Source organism: Muntiacus reevesi, chromosome 3, assembly GCF_963930625.1.
Source record: "Muntiacus reevesi chromosome 3, mMunRee1.1, whole genome shotgun sequence".
Classification (NCBI taxonomy): Eukaryota; Metazoa; Chordata; class Mammalia; order Artiodactyla; family Cervidae; genus Muntiacus; species Muntiacus reevesi.
The window spans coordinates 462,036-478,338 of record NC_089251.1 but is presented as its reverse complement, the minus strand read 5'-3'; the positions used below and the strand labels follow the sequence as shown (position 1 = coordinate 478,338).

The 16,303-nt window shown below is 67.1% G+C and overlaps 4 protein-coding genes across 4 annotated transcripts; 1 reads left to right on the top strand and 3 right to left on the bottom strand.

Annotated features, from left to right (window-relative positions):
• Positions 1–93: 93 nt before the first annotated feature.
• LRRC26 (leucine rich repeat containing 26) lies at positions 94–1,387 on the bottom strand. Its single transcript, XM_065927074.1, has 2 exons — positions 587–1,387; positions 94–508 (listed from the first exon to the last, which is right to left on the bottom strand). The coding sequence occupies exons 1-2, from the start codon at positions 1,263–1,265 to the stop codon at positions 201–203; spliced, it is 987 nt and encodes a 328-aa protein (XP_065783146.1). The 5' UTR covers positions 1,266–1,387; the 3' UTR covers positions 94–200.
• Positions 1,388–2,221: 834 nt separating this feature from the next.
• On the bottom strand, positions 2,222–3,195 carry TMEM210 (transmembrane protein 210). Its single transcript, XM_065927423.1, has 4 exons — positions 3,071–3,195; positions 2,796–2,931; positions 2,562–2,591; positions 2,222–2,399 (listed from the first exon to the last, which is right to left on the bottom strand). The coding sequence occupies exons 1-4, from the start codon at positions 3,156–3,158 to the stop codon at positions 2,222–2,224; spliced, it is 432 nt and encodes a 143-aa protein (XP_065783495.1). The 5' UTR covers positions 3,159–3,195.
• A 2,263-nt stretch (positions 3,196–5,458) lies between these two features.
• Positions 5,459–14,667, bottom strand: ANAPC2 (anaphase promoting complex subunit 2). Its single transcript, XM_065928016.1, has 13 exons — positions 14,511–14,667; positions 13,638–14,260; positions 12,345–12,477; positions 11,337–11,511; positions 10,888–11,007; positions 10,649–10,766; positions 9,880–10,061; positions 9,349–9,490; positions 8,982–9,057; positions 8,705–8,908; positions 6,222–6,351; positions 5,804–6,039; positions 5,459–5,718 (listed from the first exon to the last, which is right to left on the bottom strand). The coding sequence occupies exons 1-13, from the start codon at positions 14,616–14,618 to the stop codon at positions 5,506–5,508; spliced, it is 2,460 nt and encodes an 819-aa protein (XP_065784088.1). The 5' UTR covers positions 14,619–14,667; the 3' UTR covers positions 5,459–5,505.
• A 78-nt stretch (positions 14,668–14,745) lies between these two features.
• Positions 14,746–16,279, top strand: SSNA1 (SS nuclear autoantigen 1). The gene is made up of 3 exons (XM_065927073.1): positions 14,746–14,876; positions 15,263–15,462; positions 15,756–16,279. The coding sequence occupies exons 1-3, from the start codon at positions 14,825–14,827 to the stop codon at positions 15,861–15,863; spliced, it is 360 nt and encodes a 119-aa protein (XP_065783145.1). The 5' UTR covers positions 14,746–14,824; the 3' UTR covers positions 15,864–16,279.
• The last annotated feature ends 24 nt before the right edge of the window (positions 16,280–16,303 follow it).

Here is a 16,303-nt window from a genome sequence, read left to right as displayed (position 1 = left end):
CGGGCGCGCCTCCCTCGTGCGGCCCGTGCCCTCCACCCCAGGGGCCAGGCGCGCGCCGACCCCCGCCCCTCCCGGTGTGTGCAGTGGTGATGCCTAAAGGAATGCCACGAAAATTTCGATCTGTGTCGCTTGTTGACGCCTGTCAGGGGTGCGGAGGGGGCAAGCGGGTGGGGGGGAGGTTCGAGGGCGGCCGCAGCCCCTCAAGCTTGAGCCGCGGTGGCCGCAGGCGAGGTCGTGCTGGGGCCAGGATCCGGCTGCCTCCTCTGCTGGCGGCGGGCGGCGGCGTGGCGGCGGCGGCGGTGGCGAGCGCCGCAGGCGGTGAACGCGGAGCCCAGGGCCAGACAGGCGGCCAGGCTAGCGAGGAAGGAGACGGGCCCGAGAGCGTAGACCACGGCCAGATCCCGGGCGGCAAGGGGCCGCGCGCAGTGGCTGAAGGCGGCCTCCGGAAAGGCGGTCAAGGGGCTGAGCGTCAGGCGCCCCGGCGACACGCAAAGCAGCGTCTCGGCCTCTGCGGGACACGGGCGCTGTGTCAGACAGCCGTGGGGGTAGCGGCCCGCCCGGCCCGCCCGCGCCCCCGAGGGCTCACCTGGCGCGTGCCGCGGGTGCCCGCGAAGCCAGGCGCAGAGCGGGCTCAGAGCGCAGCCACAGGTCCAGGGGTTCCCGCGCAGGCGCAGCGTGCTGAGATTCGGCAGGCCCGCCAGGAGCCCGGACGCGAGCGCAGGCAGGTCGTTGTCTTGCAGGCTGAGCGCGCGCAGCAGCGGGAGCGCGCCCAGCGCCGCGGGCTCTAGGCGCGCCAGCCGGTTCTCAGCCAGAGAGAGGGCGCGCAGCGCGCGCAGTGGCGCGAAGGTGCCGGGCAGCAGCGCCTCTAGCTGGTTGGCGCTGAGGTCGAGCTGCTCCAGCGCGCCCAGGCCCCAGAAGGCCCGCGCGTGCACCCAGCGCAGTCCGTTCTCGCGCAAGTCCAGGCGGAGCAGCGCGCCGGCGTCCGCGAAGGCGCCGGGAGGCAGCGCGTGCACGCGGTTGTGGTTCAGCAGCAGCACGCGGACGCGCCAGTTCAAGCCCCCTGGCACGGCGGGCAGCGCGCGCCCCGAGCAGTTGGCTTGGCCCCCCGGCGCGCACACGCACGCCTCGGGGCAGTCTAGGGCGCCCGGGGTTCCCCAGGAGGCGGCAGCGGCGGGCACCTGGGTCCAGACTGGCCACGGCAACAGCAGCAGTAGCAGCTGCAGCGGCGGCGGCGGCCCCCACGGGGGAAAGGAGGGACTCCGCATGGAGAGAATCGTGGAGGTCCGCTGTCCGCGTGTTACCGGAGAGGGTCGGTCCCTGCGGCTCCCGCACAAACATTAACTCTCCGGCCTGAGCACAGGCAGTTCCTGTCCCACGGCTGGTCCCGCGCCTAGGGCGGAGGCTGGGCAGCCAGCCAAAGGCAGAGCACTGCCAGCCACCTGTCCCGAAGCTCTGGGCTCCACTTGGCTCCGGGCCAGCAGCGCTGTAAAGACCGCGCCCCTTCCTCACCTGTGTGGTGCACCATCCCGCGACCCCAGGAGGCCTGAGCAACTGGACCACGCTATCCCCCACAATCTCTCCCCCGCTGAACTCACCGCAGCGACACGCAACGTGGGAGCCAGTGCGCCCTGCTGGTCACCCGCCCCCGTCTCCACTCAGCAAGTGATCCAGGGCACACAGCAGTCCCCACCTAGAACGGCCCTATGGTGGACGGCTGAAGGGCCCCTGAGCCTGGGGTCCAGGAGATGTGGTGGGGGGCGGGGGGAGGGCGGCACCCCTGAGGAAGCGGAGGCAGTCACCTGCACCCCCCCCCCCGCCCCCCAAGGGCTCTCCCGGAACCTCCAGGAGACAGGTGGGTGGGGCAGGGGCACCAGCCCAAGTCCTCTGGTCACATGCTGCTTCCCTGGAGTCACAGGTCCCGTCCTGGTGTTTTCCCGGGGTGGGGTGGGGGCGGGGGCCTGCGGGCTTCACTGGAGGAAGCCACAGGCAGAGGCAGGCGGGAGCCGGGCTGAGGCATGCAGGAAGTGCAGACACCCAGAGTGTGGACCCCTGCCTGGAGGGTGGACAGTGCGAGCCTAGAGCAGGCACCCCACTGAAGAGAAAGGGGGCGACCAGGTGTGTGCAGGGCCCCCCCACCGCAGACGCCCCCTAGAGTGGCCCAGGGAGGACAGCACAGAGTAACTAAATACTGTTTAATTCCCCTCCCCCCACGCCCGAAGCCCTACTCAGGTGGGGGGGGCGGCTCCTCCAGGGTCGAGTCCATGGTGATGGTCATCAGGCCATGCTCTTCCAGGGGCCGCATCATGGGGACCGCCATGTCGGGGTCCATGAGGTGGGACTCCACATGCACCGTGCGCAGGTCCATATGGTCTTCCTGCACCCCGAAGTGCCCCACCATCCTGCGCACCACGGTCCAGTTCAGGCTGGCTGCGGGTAGCGCCGACCACCCAGGCCTCCGCCTCCCAGGCGGCCTCCGCCTCTAGGGGCCCAGCTCACCCTCGGGGCCCAGCTCGCCCTCGGGGCCCAGCTCGCCCTCGGGGCCCTCCCCTGGGGTCACTCACCTGCTGTCCATGTGTGTGGGGCACGTTTCACTGGGGTGGGGGGGACAGAGGTAAGGTGTGAGTCTGTGACCGACGTGGCTGCCTCCAGAGGTGCCCCCACACACCTTTCCCCATCCCAGCCTGGGAGACGTCCTTCCCAAGCCCCTGCTGACCTCACGTGGTGAGACCGGGAGCCTGGGGGACAGCCTGACCCACAGCCCCCCACCCCGCCAGTCAGCCCTGGGACTCACGCACCCCTTGGCTCGAATGACACCAAGGGCCACGATGACGAGGGCGCAGAAGCAGCTAGCGCTGATGCCCGCCAGCACCACCAGCAGGGCGATGAGGGCCTCGCGGCTGAGGCCAAGGCTGCACTCGCAGTAGGTTCCGGCTGCAGAGACACGGCCCGTGCAGCCAAGGGGCCCGCGTCACCTGCCAGTGGCTGACCCCCGACCCCTGCCCCCGTGGCCCCTGGGCCTGGATGGGTGCGGGCGGGGCCCGGGCCGGGGCGGGGCTGGGGGAGGCCGCACCTGCAGCAGGGATGAGCAAAAGGGACAGACATACGAGGCCGAGGGGGCCACCGAGCAGGCAGGAGTCGGGCTGGGGACAGGCGGCCATGTCCAGCCCCCGGCCCGCCGCACGCCTCTGGCCGGAGCTCGGCGGAAGGCGCTGACCTCACAATGGAGCTGTGAGGCAAGGAGGGCGGGGGCGGGGCCTCGCATGGAGCTTCGCTGCCCTGGGCGCTGGGGGCCTCAGGGAGCCCCGGGTGGGCGACCCCAGGATGGACGGGGCTGGTAGGGCGGCCTGGAGTGCCCTGGCCATCTGAGGCGGGGCGGCAGGGGACTGCCCTGGCCTTGGGGGAAGACCAGGGGAAGTGGTACCACCTGTACTTGGGCCCCTGGGGTCAGGGAGGCAGCGGCCTGGAAAGCCAGAGGGCCACAGCAGGCAAGCCCCAGCCTCCGTTTGTCAGGATGAGGGCTGCAGCAGCTTGGTGGTGGGGGAGGGGGTGGCCTGAGGTGCAGCTGACTGATGTCACCACTCTCCCCCCAAGACTGAGACAAGCAGGAGGCCTGGGCCTGGACCCGGCAGTGTTTGCAGAACACCCTTGAGGAGCAGGCAGCTCTGAAACCACTACAAAGCGTCTGGAGCTCTGGGTTAGTTGTGGTGTTAGTTAGAGCTCAAGGTCAGCTCTGCAGTCTGTTCCCTGTGTGACCTTCCCACACAGCAGGCAGGTGCGGCTCGTGGGAGGTCAAGGTTAACCGCAGCCCTCCCCCTCTTCCCCTAAGGGCCTGCCAGGCAGACTCGGGCCACAGGAGGAAAGGCCTGTCCCACGCCTGGCCCTCCAGCGCACTGGGGGCTGTAGCCAAGCCCTGGTCGCCAGGGCCCTCCCCGACCCTCCCACGGGGCCACCTCCTGGCACACCTCTGCACCCGACAAGTGAGGCAGGGACTTGAGACGCTGGGTTTAACCACACTCATCCACAAACTGAGTCCAGAGGGGACTTGGGGCAGGTATGTCCACGCCCAGGGGCCGGCAATGCCACCTGCCACCCTGCCAGGCCGGTCCAGCCGGTTTCACCTGGTCTAAGACAAGGAGGACAGGCCCAGCCCAGTGCCAGGCAGGAAGTCGTCTTCCCGTGACCACAGCACAGCCCCCCGGCAGGCCGAGTCCAAAGGGGACACCTGCTGGCCTCTCAGCGTCCGCAGACCGCTCAGGCTCTGCTAGGCCCTTCACGTCCTCCTTCAAACCCCGCGGGAAGCCCCACCCTGGGGCGTAAGGAGGTGTCCTAGAGCGAGCTCCTGGTGGCCCAGCGGTCAGGACTCTGGGTGCCCCTGCCACAGCTGGGGTTCAGCCCGTGATTGGGGAACCGAGACCCCAGATGACTCTTGGTGTGGCCAAAAAAAAAGAGAAGAGACGTGGAAGCTGAGCCAGCACTGGGGCCCTCGAGCAGGACAGGACGGGTGGGGGCGCTGGTGCACAGACTAAGGGAGCCAGGGGGTCCTGGGGCCGGGGGTGTCCTGTGAGGAGGGGGCAGGGAGACACTGGTCCTGAAGGGCCTTTCTCACCTGGGGGGCAGTGCCACCAGGCCTGAGCGAGTCCAGCCAGACGAGCTGGATGAATGAAGGTTGGGCTGCGGTGCCCAGCACAGCTCGAAGGCCTCGGGCCTGGCACCACCAACACCCACCCCACCGCCTCCCGGGAGCTGAGGCGAGGCCAGTGCTGGGCCCCCAGAGTGGCTAGACAGGGCCTGTGCGCAACCCTGGGGGCGGCTGCCTCCCTGGGCCCAGCCTCTCCAGAGAACAGCCAGGCCCCCGGGCGCCCCCGACCACACCTCAGGGGCGTGGGAGGGGTGGGTCTTTCGGGAAGCACGCCTCACTGTCAGACCCCAACACTGCCTGCTGGACCACAGCGGGGACGCTGGCAGCCGCTCGTGCTGCAGACGCGAGTTCTCGGCTTCCCAGGGGCCGCCTGTATGCCCACCCGCCTCACACGTTCTGACAGCACCCCAGGGCCACGAGAGCCGCCCTGGGGCTCTCAGCCCAGCACTGGGGGGCTGGACCCTCAGGCCAGGTAGAGGGAGGGGGACCCCGAGGAGTTCTCTCAAAGGCCAGAGCTGGGGGCCCTTGGGGGGAGATCCAGGAGGTCTGTTTCCCAGTTGGCCAGCCCCTCGTTGGCCGGAGCCACGAGCCTGACGTGGGCCTCCACTGGCCACGGTGACCAGACAATCACGTGCAGGACTCCTCCCGGCAGGGAGCGCACACAGGTGTGCAGCCCCCACCTGCTGGGGGAACCCGCTCTGCCTGGCTGCGGGGAGGCCAGTGTGCAGAACCGGAGGACACGCCCAGAGTCGGTGGCGGGGGAGGGCCTGAGCACGCGTCCCTGGGGCCACAGAACCGACAGGACGCGGAGGATGAAGAACCGTCTCTTTACTCGCACTCGGGGGGCGGGTGGGGCCTTGCGCGGCTCAGCCGCAGCTCTTGGGCAGGCGGTAGACGCCGGCGGAGTAGACGAGCTGCTGGTCGCGCACCTTCCTCTGCAGGAAGCCCTGGAGCTCCTGCAGGTCGATCTCGGCCAGCGCGGGGCCGGTGACCACGAACATGCGCAGCATGCTGTAGATGCGTTCCAGCGACAGGCTCTCCAGGTTGGTCAGCATGGCCTGGATGTACGTCCAGAAGAGCTGGGGGAACAGCCGCGGTTAGGCCGCCCGTCCCCCGCCGACCCCCTCACCCCGCCCCGCCCCGCCTCGGGCGGGCCGGGCGCACCAGCAGCTCCTCCTCCTTCTGGTCAGCCTGCGAGGCCAGGCCCGAGTCGCTCTCGTCGTCGCTGTCGACCAGCACCATGCTGTCCCGGTCCTGCGGCCGCTCCTCCTCCACCACCGAGAAAGTGCCGGCCGGCTCCTCGCGCAGCACGCCCTGCTGCAGCCACACGGACAGGCGGCGCCGCAGCAGCGCGGCCGGCATCTTCACCGCCTCGCTCAGCTCCTCCAGGCCCCAGCTGGCTGCGGACAGGCGGCGGGGTGTGGGCTTGGCTGTGCTCCTCGGCCTCAAGGGCCCGGCTTGGCGGGACTGGCAGAGCCTGGGGGAGGGGCTGGGGGCGGGGAGCCACCCGGGCCCGCCCACCCTCCTCGGGAGGCGGGGCGTGGCCGAGGGATCAGGGGTGGGGCACCGCTAGGGAGCTCACCTTGGTCCTGGAAATACAGCAAGACCACAGCCTGCACGGGGGTCACCGCAACAGACAGGGTGCGGTCAGCCAGCTCCACGTCCATTGTCACCAAGCCCAGGGTGTGCTTCCAGCTGAGCGTCCGCATGGCCTGGGGAGAGCGGGATCAGCGCAGGTCATTTGGCGGGTCCCGCTGGACCAGGCTTTACAACCCGGGAGCAGGCGGGGAAGGGCTCCAGTCCCCACCCGGCAGGTGGCAGCTGCAGTGGCTGCCAGACCAGCACCCAGTGGGGTTCCAGTTCCCTCCCCTCAGTCAGCAGCACCCAAGAGCCAGGCCACCGTGTCCCCATAAGACATGCCCACGTCTTGATCCCAGGACCTCAGAATGCGAGCTGACCTGCGGATGTCAGTAGGGAAGACGGGGTCTGGGAGCGACGTGGGACCTAACCTAATAGACTGGTGTACCTGTCAGAGGGAGGGTGGTACCAGACACGGGAAGCACAGCGGAGCTGGAAGATGGGGGAGGGACTCTCCTGAAGCCCCGCCCCGCCCTCCATCACAGACCTAGCCTGCAGGGCCAGGAGCAGGGCCTACAGCTCTGCCACCAGGCAAGTGGGCTTTGTCATGGCCCCGCAGGACGGCGGTGGACTTCAGCGTGGGCGGAGGGTGCCACCGGAGCAAATGGCTGCCCCAGAACCACGGCTGTGGCTGTGGAGCTGGGGGAGGGGAGGACTTGGAACGTCCTGAGCTGCGATCTCGTGAAAGCCGGGTTTGCCCTGGGGAGACTACTGGGAGAAAACGACCAAAAGGCCCTTCTGGTGAGGCCTGGTGCAGCGCCACGGGAAACGACTGCAAGGCGACCGCCGAAAGAGCGCAGAGACGAGCTCTGCTGGGGCGAGCAGGGCTGGAGGGCGACGCGGGACACTGGGCTGAGATTTCCAAATGAAGCGTGGGAAGCGCAGCCTGCAGCTTCCTCACTGCTTGTGTGAACCGAGGGGGAAACCGAGGAGGACTGGCGAGCCCAAAGGAGCGCTCCACGCCACGTACTCTGCGGAGTACTCTGCGGGCCACGGGCCCGAGCGGTGAGCTGTGTCCAAGCCACATCGACCCGCAGCGCCCCGGAACCAGCACGGGGGCCTCGAGGAGGCGCGGGTGCCCCGGTCCAGGCGCCGGATGCAGAGACCTGCACGGACACCCATGGGCTGAGGCCTCAGCAGCAGGGCAGGGACGCCAGCCTGGGTCCCTAGAGGCAGCTCGCTAAGGTGTGGTCACACGGAGCGGGGCCTGGGGTCCTCGGAAGAAGAGGGGACCCTGCGCACAGACGCCGGGCGAGGCCGGGTGACACGAGCCGGGCTCAGAGTGACACACCCACGCCAGGAGCACCTGGAGCTCGGCCTCCGCGAGGCCAGAGGGTCCTCTCTCGGAGCCTGTGCGGGGGGCGCGGCCCTGCAAACACCCTGACTTGTTTCTGCTGCCATCATAGATGCCCGCGACAGAGGCCGCCACTGAGGAAGCAGGTCTCCGTCATGTTTAAGGCACCTGTCCATGGGCTTTGTCACGGTCACCACCGGGGACACCGGCGGGGTGACTCTGGGCCAAGCGCTGCCTGCAGCCCCCATGGCTCTGAAGGGGGCATGACGCTGAAGCTCTCCACGGTCGGCAGCTGGCCAGGTCCTAACCAGGTGCTGCGGCTCCAAACCGTACCTTTTCAACTCCAGCTCGGGTCTGTGTGGGGCAGCAGTGCGGCCAGCGGCAGAGGGCACAGCACCCCCACATGTGCGGCACCACCTCAGGCAGGAGACCCGCTGTGGGGAGCAGAGGCCCCGTGGCACTGCCCCAGCTCCCCCCCAGGCGCTCCAGCATCCAGCTGGAGGGCAGCCGTCTCATCGGGCACACCAGCCTGAGCAGGGGGCCGTGTCTGAGTCCGCCTTCGGACCCAGGGGGACACCCTGGAGGAAGCTGGCAGGGCCTCTCCTGACAGGAGGGTTGGGGCACAGAGGGAGGCTGGGGAGGGCCCCTCAGACATCTTCAGCCAGGAAGGGGTGTGCGGGGCTGAGGTGGGGCGCACAGGCGGGCTCCCCTGGCTCTGGAAGGAAGCCCCTGGGATCAGCTCTCCAGCGCTGAGCCTCTCCCCACTCAGGACCTCGGGTCCTCAGCTTTAACAGCCGCACCCAGCCCTCCTTGGCGCCGGCTCGCAGCAAACCGAGAGGACCTGCCGAACACCCCAAGAGAAGCCAAGAGACTCCCTGGAGACACCCATGAAGGGGACTCGGCGGGTGCCCGGGGCTGAGCATGGCCGCCAGCCCCGGGATCTGAGAACAAGCAGGTGGATGCTGCAGAGGCAGCTCAGGGTCAAGACTCGCGCCAGCACCGCCAGGCAGAGCAGAGCATAGAGGGCGCGCACACGCGAGGAGGTGCGTGCACACGCACACGCGGGTCACGGGAGAGAGCAGAGGGCGTGGGTCCCAGAGCACAGGCGAGGACTCCCAGCAGCGCGGCCCTACCTTCAGCTTCTCGTACTTCCGGCAGTAGACCTCCAGGGCCTCCCTGATGTCCTCGGGGACCTCCAGCTTCTCGTCCTTGAAGGGCGGCCAAAACTCGCTGGACAGGATGACAGCGTAGACTCCGAAGGGCGGCTGCTCCTCGGCGGGCCGCTTCTCGTCCTCCTCCCGGATGTTAGCATTGATGCGGCGCGAGTCCGCCATGTCCTGGGGAGACAGGCCTCCTGAGGGTCTGGGCGGGGACGGGGACCAGGTGGCTGCGCGGAGCCCGGGCGCCCACCTTGAGCATGACCTCACAGAAGTGCATCGGGGCCTCGCCAAAGCGCAGCTTCAGCAGCTCCACGTTACGGATCTCCCTGCAAGGATGCATCTCTGAGGGGTGCGGCGCCTCTGCCCCAGCCAGCCCCTGCAGGGCAACACCCACCACCCTGCACTCCCGTCCCCGGAGCAGGGATGTCCCCAGCCCAGGAGGCCAGGCGGGAGCCCTAGGAGCAGCCACTCCAAGTTCCCGGGCTGTCTCCAGGCACCCGGGGCAGTGGTCGAGCACAAGCTGGTCCCTGCCGGGCCTGGGGACCGCGACAGAGGACAACTGTCCTGAGTCAGGGCCACGCCTCCCTTGGACGCGAGACGCCCCCCGCAGGCCTCACCGCTCGGGGCTGAAGCTGAACTGGTGCAGCAAGCGGTCGGCCAGCAGCGAGCGGTACTCGTTTATGAAGAGGTCCTTGCTGCCGTAGATGCTGACCAGCAGGCTGATGATGTCCGAGGAGCGCCGCTTAGAGCTGGACTTCCCTGGAGGCCAGGCACACAGGCACCTCAGACACGGAGGCAGCACCGTCTGCGCTGAGCAGCCTGCCCACTGCACCCCCACGTGAGGCCTGGCTCTGGGTCCCCGGTGCAGACGTGCAGAACCCGCCCCTCCTCCAGCGGAAGCAGCAGGGCCGGGGCGGAGGAGGAGGGGTGGTGGCGCGGCAGGCAGGGCAAGCACTGGGCTCTGATGGGGCCACCGCCCACGTGGGCCCAGCCGGCCAGAGGAAGCATCCTGGGGAACCAGGCCAGGTCGGGCACGGACCAAGGGCCTCCTCAAGCTTGAGACATGCAGCGACAACCTGGAGGCCAGAGCTCCAACCCGACTAGGCCCCCCAACGACCCCAGGCCTCAAAGGGCTGCCCGCCATTGACCTGGATCTGCGTCCACGGGGTCAGGGACCCAGTCTTCCGGCTCGCCAGAGTCGTCCTCGCTGTCCTGCCCGGTCTCCAGGCTCGCAGGGTCCGTCTTGGACAGCTCAACAGCCAAGTCCCCCGTCCCATCCGAGTCCCCAGTCAGCCCCGCCACGATCTGCCGCACCGTGTCCTCCCGCGTCCTGGTGGACACGAGCCCTCGCTGCCTGCTCCAGCTAACCCCGTGACCCCACCAACCCCCGCAGGCAGCACCCAACAGTCACGTGTTAAAGGCAAGACCGTCATTCCATTGCCAACCCCAAAATTAAAAGACCACCGTTTCCTGCATCTGGGGCGGAGACGACAGGACAAACCCGGGCCAGGCCACGCAGGGCCAGGGGACAGCAGGCTCGTCTCTACTGCCCCCCAGGGGCTCCTGGCTGGCTGCGCTCCCTGGCCAACAGTCAAGAGGCTCTGTTCCTCGGGTTGCAAAGGCCAACACGAGACTGATCCTTCCCGTCAGCCCTGGGCCAGCTCGCAACGAGGCAAAGTTGAGCCTGTGTGTCTGTCTGTGCTGACCTGGCCCTGGGCCTGCATATGGGTGTGGTGACCCTGAGCTGCAGGCCCAGAGCCAGCGATGGCAAAAGGAAGGTGCCCAGCTTGGGCTGCCCGGCCCGGGAGGGCACCTGGCGCCCCTCACGTCCTTTTGCTCCACCAAGGCCTGCAGGGGGCTCAGCTGCACAAGTGGGGCTGGGGGCCCTGAGGGTTCCCTCAGCTGCCCCGTGCTCACCGCAGGTACCGGCGAATGGGCTCACAGGCCACCTCCAGGACAACCATGGATGGGTCCAGCACGCGCAGTGCCTTGATGGCGGAGATGTACAGGGTGATGATGTCACACGTGTTCACACCTGCAGTCGGGATGGGAAACGCCGGGCAACACAGTGATGCAGAGGTAGACACCCCGGTCAGGTGACGGCAGGCCCCGGGTCTGGGCCCTGAGGGCGAAGGTGGGTGGGCCTGCCGCGGCACCTGGGTGGAGCAGTCGCGTCTCCAGGGCGGCCCTGAGGGACACAAGCAGCTGCGGCCTCTGGTCGGTCCTCTCCAGGCAGTACTTGAGGTCTTCCACAGCAGGCCTCGAGTCCGGGAAGTCTGTGGGGAAGGGCTGGTGCTGGTATGTGCACACGTGGTGTGCCCACAGACAGCTGAACGGAGGCCTGGAGGGTGAGCGGCCACACCTCCACAGGCCGCAGAGAGAGGCCCTGTGTGGCCCCTGTGCCCTCAGGGACCCGCACCCTGGAGCACAGCCACCCCGAGGGGCAGATGGGCGGAGTAGAGCCCAAGGGCCAGTGCAGGGCGAGGGGGCAGACACAGCGCCTCTCCTGCCCGATGCGGACGCTGTGCGGGGCCCGGGTGTCCCTGACCCCCAGCCCAGGCTGAGGGCAGAGGCGAGGGAAGGGGCTCCCGGCGGGCGGGCCGACCTCGGATGATGCTGAAGAGCTCCTCAATGCGCAGGCCAGCGTAGATGCGGTAGAAGAACCTCTGCACGTGGCAGCGCCATCGGCGCAGAGTGGGGCCCGGCTCTGGGGACACGGGCCTGTTGGGGCTGTCCTGCAGGAACACCTTGCCCAACCAGCCGACCACTCTCTCGATCCACTGTCGGGAGAGCACAGGTGTGGGGCTCCAGGGGCCAAGCCCAGGGCAGAGGTACAGCTACCCGCCACAGGCTGGGCCTTGGGAACCCCAGGCCACCTGTCCGAGACCAAGAGCACAGTGAAATCAGCAGATGGGGGCCTAAAGGGGCCTCCCCCAACACACACCCAGCGCCCCCACACACACTAGCACCAGGCTCATCTCCGGCCGCAGTAGCTCTCACAGAGTGCTCTCAGCTGCGTCTGAGTGGATGGACACACCCTGGGGACCGCGCACCCAGCCGCTGGCAAGATGGCCTGGACAGTCTGCCGCCTGGAACAGTACAGCTATCCCCGGGCCTCCGGGTGTGCTCTACACCCCACTGCAGGGACCCTTGCACTGAACACCACTCCCACCCTCAGCATCGCAGCGCACCTGTGTCCTCAGGAGACAGGCGGCAGGACACAGTAGAGTGGGGCGGGTGGGAAGTGGGGCCGGCTCAGAGCCCCACGGTTGGGCCCAGCTCTCCCACCACGTTGTGCAGCCCAGGGCAGCCCCCAGGCCACGCCCTAACAGCATGGACGCCCCAAGGCCCCTCGCTGGGACATCCCAGACCTTGGGGCTGCCTCTGGCCATGTGACCCTGCACAGATCGCAGGAAGCACGTCACAGGTTCTTCCTTGCTGGCACCAGGGTGGGCCCAAGATGACCAGCCTCCACCCAGCACCAAGACAGCTTCAATCACCAGCAGCGTCCTGATTTACCCAGGTCACCACACTCCGCCCGCTTATAAAGCCAAGGCGTCTAGTCAGTTTCACCAGCAACCTCTTCTCTCATCCACAGGTGGCGGGGCCTCACCTTGTGGAACTCGCGCAGGAAGGAGCGCTCGTACTCGCCCCGACAACGGTCCTCCATCCGCTCCCGGGTCACCTGGTGCAGGGTGCTGGTCACAGCCTCGGCGCTGACCCGCTCCAGCAGACTGAGCCTGTGCCTGGAGGAGAGTCCTGCCAGTGGAGTGCACAGCGCACGCACCCACCCCGCACCCTCAGCACACGCCTCCTGCAGCCCTCCGCTGGGGCAAAACTGCACCAGGGAATTCAAGGCAGAGCCACCGAGATGACAAAGAACCGATAAGGCACCTCCCGCTCTCCCCAAGGGGTCAGCATCTCTGGCTACTGAAGCCAGGGCCTCGTTCATCTCCTAACAACGGCCCTCAAACAACAGCTAAAGCCGTCACTACTCCGGCCACGTAGACACAGATGTAGCAGTCTCTGCTTCTCAGTGCTGATCCTGACCCGCGATGGCAGAAAGTCCCAAGAGAACAAACCTTCTGTGGACATGCCCCACCCTCAGTCCAGGGAGAAGACTGACAGTTGCACAACTGCCACTTCACTCAAATTGACAAAGTCATCATAAGGGGCCACGGGATGTCCCGAGTGGTCCAGGGGTTAAGAATCCTCCCAATGCAGAGAATACAGGTTCAATTTCTGGTTGAGGAACTAAAATCCCATATGCCATGGGGCAACTAAGCTTCCATGCCGCAACTACTGAACCTCCATGCCGCAACTAGAGAGAAGTCCAAGCATCACAATAAGAGATCCCATGTGCCGCAGCCAAGACCCAACACAGCCAAATAAATAAAAGGAAAATAGGCATCTTATAAGAGTAAGCACCCACGGACAATCAGGGACCCCCTACGACAGGAACTGGGTCTGACAATAGAATCCTTCCCTCCTCAGAAGGCTAGAAGGGCCATCAGTTTGCCCAGCACACTGGTCTGATCTCTGACTTGCTCTACAGAGCAGAAATAGCAAGCGTACTTTTCTCAATTCCAACACAAACATCATTCCACTTCTGAGAGTCTACAGTAGGCACAGCAGAATTCTGCACAGTCCGGAAAACTTAGAATCATGGAATCTTGGCGTAAGCAAAGTACAAAATCCTGAGCCAGGGTGAATGACAGATCCACCTATGGCAAGGACAATAGGTATAAACTCAGAGCACACACATCCTGAGAACTGGAGACCAAGGCGAGTGGCAGAGACCACCCCCAGCCAGCTCACCAGCTCTTTGCAGGGACCGGCTGGACTCCGAGGGGCAAGCAGGAGCCAGGAGGGACAGGGACACAGGACACGCAGGCCAAGTACTCACAGGACCTGGCTGAGCTGGTGGAACTGCTCCAGCGCTTGGCGGCACCAGCACTGCTGCTTGTCACTGCCGCACCCCGCACACAGAGGGCTCTGCAGAAGGCGGTAGTAGCGGCGGCGGGCATACCTGCTGTCCAATTCCCCCTCCAGTTCGGGGTCTGTGCCTCCTTCCCCCTTTCTCTTACTCTGCATGTAAACTCTCAAAAAGCGCCCATAGAGGCGCTGGATCATCTCCTGAAAAGCTCTGGGAGTGGAAAAGAACAGGACGCCCCGCAACGTGGTGTGGACCTTTTCCCGAAGCCCCTGAGCACCGGTGCCCATCAGCAAGCCCAGGCGAGTCCATTTCTCCAGGAGCTCTAGACTACGCAAGTAGGGATCCAGGCGGCTCTCCAGCAGACCGAAAGCATCGAGCAGCAACAGAAGGCACTGGGGTTCGTCCGCACAGTTCTCGCGCTGAGAGATGGCATTCCAGAACTCGAGGGAGATGTTGGCCTGCAGATCGTTCTGCAGCACCTCTACGAACCACTCCTCCAGGACCGAGTGCAGACCGTGGCCCCTGAGCACCTCCACCGCCGCCCGGAGCTCCTCCTCTTTTGGAGGGACGGCACCGCTGGTCCGGGAGGACGCCTGCAGTACAGAAAACCGTGAGGAGAAGGGGACGCAGCGCAGAGACGGAGAGGGTGGAGACAGGTGAGGACAAGCGGGAAAGGGACAGCGCGGATGGAAGGCCACGGGAACCCCGCCGCCATTCATCGCAGGGACGCAGGCCCACGTGAGGGAAGGGCTGTGGAACACAGGGGGAAGCCAGGACGGGCGCCGGCGGGCTCGGGGACCCAGGCACCCCGCGCCGGCCCGTCGCCCTCTACTCGGGCCTCACCAGTCCCAGCGCGGCCGGAGGCACCAGCCCGGTGCTCACGGTGTTCCAGGCCGCCAGCAGCTCCTGCGCAGGCCCCGCGTCACTGCCCGCCTCCGCCGCCGCCGCCATCTGCGCCCACCAGCCTTCAGAGGAGCTCGGCGAGGCGCGCCGCGATGACGCCGTGCTGAGCGCGCGCGCGCGACGATGACGCACACGGTGCGCCGCCAGAGGCGCAGGGGCGGTGACGCGACCCGGGGGCGGGGCGAGCGGAGGTCGTGCGCAGGCGCCGAGTGGGGAGGCAGCGGCGGTTGGGGCGGCGGGGACCGGCGGCGAACATGACCCAGCAGGGCGCGGCGCTGCAGAATTACAACAACGAGCTGGTCAAGTGTGAGTGGCCGCGCGGCGAGGCCGGAGGGCGGGCTGGGAGGGCGGCGGGGTCGCCGACCTGCGGGCCCGGGCCGGCGCTGGCCTGCCGCGCGCGGCTGTTCCGGCCGAAGCTGCTCGGACGCTGGGTGGAGCCGCGGAGTGGCCACCCCGAGAGCCGGCGTCTGTGGCGCGAGCAGGGTGCGTGGACCTGGGCGCTCTCGGCCCCTCAGACTGTACTGGGGCTCGCGCGGGGCCTTCTGAGACGCCAGACGCCCTGGGACGCCGGCCGCCGGCCTGGTCTAGGCGCCCGGGCCTTCGCTGGCCGCTCGCCTCGCGCTCCGGGAGCGACGCTCCCGTTCCCGCCGCGGCCCCCGGCGCCCACCGCGCCCGCTCCCCGCCCGCCCCAGGCATCGAGGAACTGTGCCAGAAGCGAGAGGAGCTGTGCCGGCAGATCCAGCAGGAGGAGGACGAGAAGCAGAGGCTGCAGAACGAGGTGAGGCAGCTGACGGAGAAGCTGGCCCGAGTCAACGAGAACCTGGCGCGCAAGATCGCCTCTCGGAACGAATTCGATCGGACCATCGCGGAGACAGAAGCCGCCTATCTCAAGGTGGGGCTCGGGGGCCGGGTGCTGGCCCGGGGGCGCCTGGACAGGCTGCAGGCCCCCGTGGAGTAACAGCGCGGCCTGGGCCCTACTGTGGGCGCCTTGTCGTCGTGTCGCTGGCTCCACACTGAGCAACAGCAGGAGCCGGAGCCGACCTGGGCCTGGCTTCCTAGGGTGTGAGCAGTGGGCTTTGGGCTATACTCAGAGGGGAGCAGGGCCTGGTATAGGCGAGGGCGCCAGGCCGTGGCAACTTTCTGATGGGAGGAATAGTGTTAACTGGCTGATGTCTCTGTTCGCAGATCCTGGAGAGCTCGCAGACTCTGCTTAGTGTCCTGAGGCGAGAAGCGGGGAACCTGACAAAGGCCACAGCCTCAGAGCAGAAGAGCAGCGGAGGCAAAGAGAGCTGATGAGGCCCCAGGTGGGCGTCCTGCCTGTGGCTCAGCACCCCCAGCAAGCCTGTCTTCAAAGCATCTTTGTTCTTCAGGGAAGCAGCTTTCTCTGTTTGTTGTCTTTGGTGCCAAGAGAGGCAACTGCCAAGCTCCAGTGGCTCTGGGTGACAGGATGGCCCTGGGTGTGGCCCACCAGGTGGGGGTCCTAGTCCTGCACTTACGCAGGCTCTGGGGAGGGTAGCTCTGTGCAGGGCCCCCACACCCCCTGGGGCTGCAGGGAAGGCCCCGAGTCTAAACTCAGCACCTCCAGAATCCCCAGACTTCCTCCCTCAACTGGTAGGTGCCCTGGCAGGTGGGAGGGGCTGGGGCCCTTCTTTGCCTCAGAGCTTGCCTTGGAGGCCTGTGACTGTCAATAAAGTTTGTTTTTGTAAAGATGCATGCCACACTGCTGCATGTGT